The sequence below is a fragment of the Lupinus angustifolius genome, chromosome LG12 (assembly GCF_001865875.1).
Source record: "Lupinus angustifolius cultivar Tanjil chromosome LG12, LupAngTanjil_v1.0, whole genome shotgun sequence".
Taxonomy (NCBI): Eukaryota; Viridiplantae; Streptophyta; class Magnoliopsida; order Fabales; family Fabaceae; genus Lupinus; species Lupinus angustifolius.
Genome location: NC_032020.1, coordinates 1,679,307 through 1,686,937, shown reverse-complemented (window position 1 = coordinate 1,686,937; position 7,631 = coordinate 1,679,307). Strand labels below are relative to the sequence as shown.

At 30.0% G+C, this 7,631-nt stretch overlaps 1 protein-coding gene across 1 annotated transcript; it reads right to left on the bottom strand.

Moving 5' to 3' along the window:
• Positions 6,020–7,171, bottom strand: LOC109361814 (F-box only protein 8-like). The gene has a single exon (XM_019607351.1). The coding sequence runs from the start codon at positions 7,169–7,171 to the stop codon at positions 6,020–6,022; it is 1,152 nt and encodes a 383-aa protein (XP_019462896.1).

Below are 7,631 nucleotides of genomic sequence, written 5' to 3'. Positions count from 1 at the left end.
TGAGAGCATGTCTCTTTTTGTGTATGTATATAGACATCATGTAGAAATAAATTCATCTATTATTATAATGTTGACTACTCTAATTTATACATTCTTTCAATTCATCATTTATATCAATTACAAATTGCTTTCTCAATCTTCTTATCTTAAAGAGTAAACTATTGTGTCTTAGCTTGAGTGATAAATTTCAATGTATTCGTAAAGTATAATATATTTTCACCTATCATTAATTCTAAATAAAAATAAGTTAAATTATAAGTTATTAATAAAAATTTGAAAGTTAATGTCTATACTGAACAATACTATGTAGAAGTATACAATAACTCCACATTGGAATTCTCTATTGATTGGAAAATAAAACTATGATCACAACCTTAAATTTATTAATTTTGGTCATATTTTGTATGGCTTTCTTAATGAAAGAAGAGAGTAAAATTATGCCCATATATTTATACTCATATTAAAATTTTATGTTCCACAACTCTATAATTGAGGTGACTTTTATGCATAATTTTTTCCATTCTTTCTTCCTTGTCTCATGCTATCATATTTTTTATAACCTTTAATATGAAATATTTTAACTTACATATAGTCAGAGGCCTGCCTCTCCTCTTATATGTATTGATGTGGCATCATCCACCTGGATAGGTTTAATGATTGAATTATATAGGTTTAAAAATATTAAAGAAGTTACCAAACCATTTATTATGATATTCACTATTAATTTTATAATTTTTTTAAGGGCAAACCCAAACCCTTCTTTTTCTTCGCTTGTTCATTTACCCTTCTTTTCACAAACCCCACCTTCCTATTAGCACAATACTATCTCTCTCTTTCAAATATCTATGTCATTATCAACCTCACTCCTTATATTCATCTTTTCATTCAACCTCACTCTTTTCATGATTTCATTCACTTCTCTCCACTCTCTCAATTGGTTGAGAGACTCAAATCAAAGGGTTACAAGATGGAGTGCGCTTACTTATGACTATCTCCAAAGTCTTCTATGAATACTTCCATTTCTTCACTTAAAACACATTGCACATAGTTGTACATTCTTAATAACATCTTAATAATTTTACTCTCCTCCTATGATACCAATATCTCACGCTTGATACCAAATCTTCACCATATTGATGTTTTCATAGACATTTGTTAATCTTATCAAACTAAATCACATTTTCATTTTCATCTCAATGGATTTTTAACAAAATTTTCAAGATTGCATAACAAACATTTCGAGATTACGTAGTAGATTTCTGTAAGGGAATTAAAGACGAGATGTTAGATATATATTCTTATTCTTTTAATTTGGAACACATGGTTTGTCATGAAATCTCCAATTTTGTTAGTAAAATGAATAAGGAATATGTTCATGTGATTTGTCATGAAATCACTATTTTGAAATTAGTTTCCAACCTGGAAAATTTCCCTATTATGAGTATTATTATGGTATTAATGAGTGTTAATGACATGCACATAAAATTTAAGGGATGAATTTGATATTCACTATTATGAGTATTATTATGGTATTAATGAGTGTTAATAGTGACGGTAGCGGCACTCCTAACTAGATATGATACATCTTCAATGCGGATGGCATCAGAAAAGTGAAGGGTATTTATTGATCGAATGTGACTGTTCTAATAAAATATACCTTATAAGTTCAAAAGTATGAATGGCTCTTTGTATGAAATGAAAATGGAAAAGAAGTTGAGAAAAAGATGTGTATATGACATTGTAAGATTTTTTTACAATATTGGTGCATCATCGACCATTCAATATCAATCATCATTAACTTTTAAAATAAAAAAATGAAGGATAGATGATACATTCACTGTGTATAATATTTTATACCTCAGTGCATAGATATTTCAGTCAAACAAATATCTTTGCAACTAGCTAGTCCAACTCATCAAGCAAGCAAGTAGGAGGTGTCATCATGCATGTAATTTAGCCCACAATAGGTTGTCCAAGCTAGCTTCCCAAGGTGGGACAAGTTGTTGATTCACCATTGAGCTAAGCAGCCATGAAGTGGAGCTTGGAAGTCCAGAATGCCTATAAAAGGAACCTCCATTTCTTCACTTAAAACACATTGCACATAGTTGTACATTCTTTGTAATCTCTTCTACTTTCTTTCATTTTCACTTCTCTCTCATTTGAGAGTGTTTTTAGGTTGTTCTTAGGCTTTTCGTTCATAGAAGTTCAAAGGGAATGCAGTTGACAAATGAGGTGCAAAAACATGATTTTGCAACCTCATTTGGAATCAAAAGCATCTCATCCTTGGATAGATGGCTCATGCTCCTACATATTGACTTGGATTATGGTATAACATTATTTCCTTTCTTCATTTGTATCTTGTTTTGATTTCAATACATTCAAGTTATTACTTTTTGGTTAAGTTTTGATTCTTTATGAAGTTCTTAATGCAGTTTTAGCTTGATCACATAAAACTAGATTTAAAGATCCAAAATGCTTCTTCTTAAATTGTTGACAAGTGAACTAAAAAGTGTAAGCTACACCTTAGTTAACTTGCCACCTCAAGCATCTATTTTAAGCAACTTATGTTCAAGGCTAAATAATGTTAATGGAGCCTGAAGTAGGGTGTGACAACCTACTTTGACAAGTGACACTTAACTATTTTTTAGTGTATTATATATGTTTGAAAATCATCTTATCATTCTAGGACACTAGATGAAGGATTTAGAAATGGTGTGTGGAATTAACCGAAAGTATAACACATAACTTGTAATATTTTCATAATCATTTGAGTCAAGAAATAATTCAATCTTTCAAATCAATTTTCCCTTCTTGAATTTGTAAATAGTTAGTTCTTTACTTTTTCATGTTTCTTAATTCATAAAATCACAAAAACAACTTTAATTTTTACTTTATTACTTTTGATAAAAGACACAAAGTATGAATGTATTTATATTAGGAAATTCCTTATCGTTCGACATAACCCTATAATTTAATTTCTGCAACTAATTATTTATTGCTTTATTTATTCTTTATACCAACCCTTTGAAAGAAGTGGTACGGTTAACTTCTAACTTTATTCTTTTGTCATTTTATTATTCTTTGATACCAACCTTTCATAAAAATGGTATGGTTAATTTAATAAAATGAGATCGACCTTTATGGTATGGTTAAAAGGAACCCGAAAAATGAGTAAATAAATAAAGTCACTAACTAATTAAATATCACTCATAATCACTTGTTGTATTAATTTGCTAAATTCATATCATTAAACCTTGGTTGGAATTTATTCCAACAAAGCTGAGATGATATGAAATTGTTAATAATTCAATAAAGTTAAGTTTTTTATTAAAGGAACATTCTTCAAAACCATTATATCAACATTAGAATTTATTTCAACAAAGCCGAGATGGCGGAGCAAAGAATTGACCTGTCATTAAATAAAAACAATCAGAAACTTGTTGCCTCAATCAAGCAAGCAGTAAAACTCTTTCAACAAATTAGCGCCATTGTCGGGGACAATTTGTTGAGAAGGGAAAACCTCAAATAAAATTTTCAAAACATTGACGCCGTTGCCGGGGAATTACAAGATAATAGAAATTCTTACTTATATTTCTTGTCATTAGTAATTGTAAATACAATTTTCTTTCACTTTTGTATAAATTTTATTTTATTTTTGTTCATCCTTTAAATTATTTTTCTGTTTTTTACGTTTAAAAATTAAAAACACAAAAAAAAGTTGGAACTACTAGAGTGAATACCCACTAGTTAAGAAACCTTTATTGTTGTTATCAATTTTTTAGGTGATGTGCAGGTACCCCTCATCAATATTTTTAAAACAACAACATATGGGGGCTTGAACATCCCTTTGGCTCTTATATCTGACCTTAAGGACAATGTGGCTGACTTCATTCATCCGGGTAAATGGACAATTCCTAGGCAATTGGTGGATAATTTCTCATATCTTTAGGGAAGGAAATTCTTGTATGGATTTGCTAGCTAACCATGGGATCCAATCTAGAACTTTTACTTGGTGGGATTCAATCCCTGGTCTAATCTTTATGGGATCCAATCTTTGTGGCTTCCCAACTATAGATTCTCCAATATGTAATGTTTCCTTTTGTCTTTCTTTAATAAATTTCTCGGGGTGCTTTAGCATCCTAGCTTTAAAAAATGAAATCAACATGGATTAGTGGCTGGATTTTTTTTTTAAATAATGAAGAAGCCGAATCTTCAAAATTCCAAAATGGGAGTCTACTTTAATCCTTCAATTGCTCCACGTTACAAATCCAAGCCCTTCTTTTTCTTCACTTATTCATTCACACTTCTTTTCACAAATCCCAACTATCTATTATGACAATACTATATCTCTCTTTCCAATTTCTATGCCATTGTCAACCTCACTCCTTCTGTTCATCTTTTAATTCAACCTCACCTTCTTCGTGATTTCTTTCACTTCTCCCCACATTATTCATGATTTTATAGTCTGGTTATTGTTCGTGCCATGCATCCCATCCGAGTGTAGGAATTGTTTTTATCAGTTTTTTCTTGTTGCTTTGTTAATATTAATTAATATATAACATTAATTTTTATAGAAATATAATTAATAATAAGTTATTTTAAAGTTGATTAAATAAAATAATATTAAATTAAATGATTAACAATTGATAATAAGTTCAATTAATTTTAATATTAAAATTATATCAATAAATAAATATTAAAAATTAGGGGAAGTTAACGACCAATGTTATCTCTTTTTCTCAACACTATTAGTCAATTATTAAAATAATGTTCCATCAATTAACTGTAAAAACTATCTTCTAATTTAATAATGGATTAAAAATTTATTTTGAGAATTTGATAAAATTATAGTATCTTATTCTAATAATTAAGTAATTAATGATTAAACAAGTTTACAATATAATTTAGTTCATGCAGTTTATAGGGTACCTTTTAGTCCTGGAGAACAATGTGATAATACATTTTCTATCTAATCGGCTCTTGAGAATCGACCCGAATTGTGGTTCGTTAATCATATTTTATAATTTTGTACAAAAGTGGGTGTTTTATTTTTTGTCCACAAAAAAACTTAGCAATAACTTCAAATCATTTGAAAGTGGTTGAAATTTCATCCTCCATTATCTTAAGTCGGTAACTCTCAATAATGAAAAATGAGACCAATACTAATATTGAACATTCATCTTTGTACCAATGTTAGATGAATACCAACATTGGATATATTTTTTTTTACAATTGTTATAAATTTTTATAGGATTTTTTATGTTAATATCATGGTTCCAATTTTACCTTTTGATGATTAGGAACTTAGAGATTATATAAAACTTTTAGGTGAGTGATTTATCTTAAAGTCCCAACTTTTATAAATGATCTGATGTTATGAAAAAAGTCTAAATTATAGCAAAACTAACTTTAATTCACTAAGGCATATAATGTACAATGTAGTGGACATGACATTACATTGCTTTCCACTATTCTACCACAAGATTAATTGGCCTTAAAACAAGGGTCTAAGTTGAATGTTTAAGGGATATTATTTTGAGGCTTGTGGAGCTAATAGGAAATTTCTAAAAGTTTTAATTCTTAATTTTGTGGGATGTGTATAAGGAAAGAAATCTAGAGAACCACTCTTATCATATGAAGCTAAAACATTTCTCTCTGTTTTTATCATAGAAAGTTAGGGGGGAAGAAATTGATAATATATATTTAATTTCTTAACTTTGGTCTAAATGAATGTGATGACAGAAACTACATACAACAACTCTAAAGGGGATGAGAAAAATTAATTTTATCACCACAACCTTCTTTACCGCAACAGTTCCAACTAATCCTTGTTTTAATTACAATGACAACATAATGTCCTAAAATCATAATAAACATGACAATTTATTCCATTGAAATAATCATAAACATACAAGCAGAGCATGCTCATTCGAATGTATTCATCTTACATAAGGTAGGAGTTTAAAATAAATTAACATCTTTTTATTATAGAGGATCCTAGTGTTATAGTCGTACTGAGCTAGGATAACGACAATGGTGCTATACTTTGCACATACTTACGTACTGGATCATGAAGGCGTCTATCATGAAGAGTAATTTGTTCAAAACGACGCGCTATATGACCATCAGGGTGATATGACACTAAGTAAAATTCTCCATTACCGCGTGTGCACATTCCAAGAAGTTCAGGAGCATCCTTCCAAAAGTAGTAGATACTCAGAAGATCATAAAGTGGCTCAAAGATGTGTTTTTTGGTCCAACAACTAGTGTCTTGTTCCAAAGTCCAAATTTCAACATCATAGTAACCCCAGTTTGAGGGATCATGGCGGTTTTTAACATAAGCAAGAGAATCATTAATCTCAGCAAAATTGTATGATAAGTCATCAGCTTCTGATGGGAGGTCAATTGTAGTAAATTGATTGTTGCGAAAGTCAAAGCGAAGTATGCAGTCCTCATCTTCTTGTTTTTCGCCAACACAGACCCAATGGAGAACTCCATTGAAAAGAAAACCATCCTGAAAATAGTTAGTGTTACATTTAACGGGCAACACTAAATCCAGAAGAGTCCAAGAATTAGTACTAAGATTGTATAGCTCAAAAGTGGTTGGAAGATAGGTATAGACAATAGCTAGTTTATCATCATCCTCATCGGAAGAATCAGGAAAAATTTGGTTAGGGATTTGTTCTCCAATGGAGACGATATAGAGAACCTTGTAGTCACTGGTGTCAGGATCACCACCAAAACCACAAAAGGTACTTATATTGGTGTAAGAAGGAGGAGGGGGGTCAAGAAAAGGAGGAGTGGGGATGAGCTTTATTTCACTAGTGGTAGGATTCCAAAGATAAAAATTTGTAGATCTGATAAAAAAAATACCATTGTAGGTGCCGCCAAATTCCATTGTCCATATCACACGATCATCAGGAAATGGGTTTTGCCAGTCCAATTCCAATATCTCATCATTCTCTGAGATTATAAAACGAGGAGGTCCATCTCTCTCACGAATCATCACACGTTGCTTCTTCTTCTCATGTATTTTCATGTTCCTATTAGCAAATGTTGGTTTTCTGAACAAATCATTCCATCTCTTATCAACGCATTTGAATCTCAATAATGACTTCACTGGCAGCCTTACCAATATTTCACCAACCAAATCATCCCATATTTCAATCATTCTGTTACACCTGCTCTGCATTGCACTTTTCACTTTGGTGTTTTGTTTACTATATAGAAGATATATAAATAGATATAAGAAGGGAGATTCTCCACCACAAGGTTTTGTGTCAAATATTTATGCTCTTCTTTTTAATGTGCTATATAATAAATAATTATATGGTAACTACTAATTTAGTATTTAAATAATTTATTACAATATTTCCTATATACAAAAATAAAACGTAATAATATATCAATCTTAGTGTATATTATGTAAGTTAATCGAGAGAAACATTTAACTATAGTAAAATATACATGCCACTCTATTTAATTTGGTATACTATGATTCGTTTTCAATTTACTTAATTAATTTTTTAGGGAGATTTGTACTTTTATAGATATATTTAATATTATAAAATTATTTATGAGAAAATAATCTAAGTAATAATATTGTGATGATTTTTTATATTTTTGAATTG

Coding starts and splice junctions, on each gene's coding strand:
- LOC109361814 (XM_019607351.1), bottom strand. CDS start 7,171: ATGATTGAAATATGGGATGATTTGGTTGGTGAAATATTGGTAAGGCTG.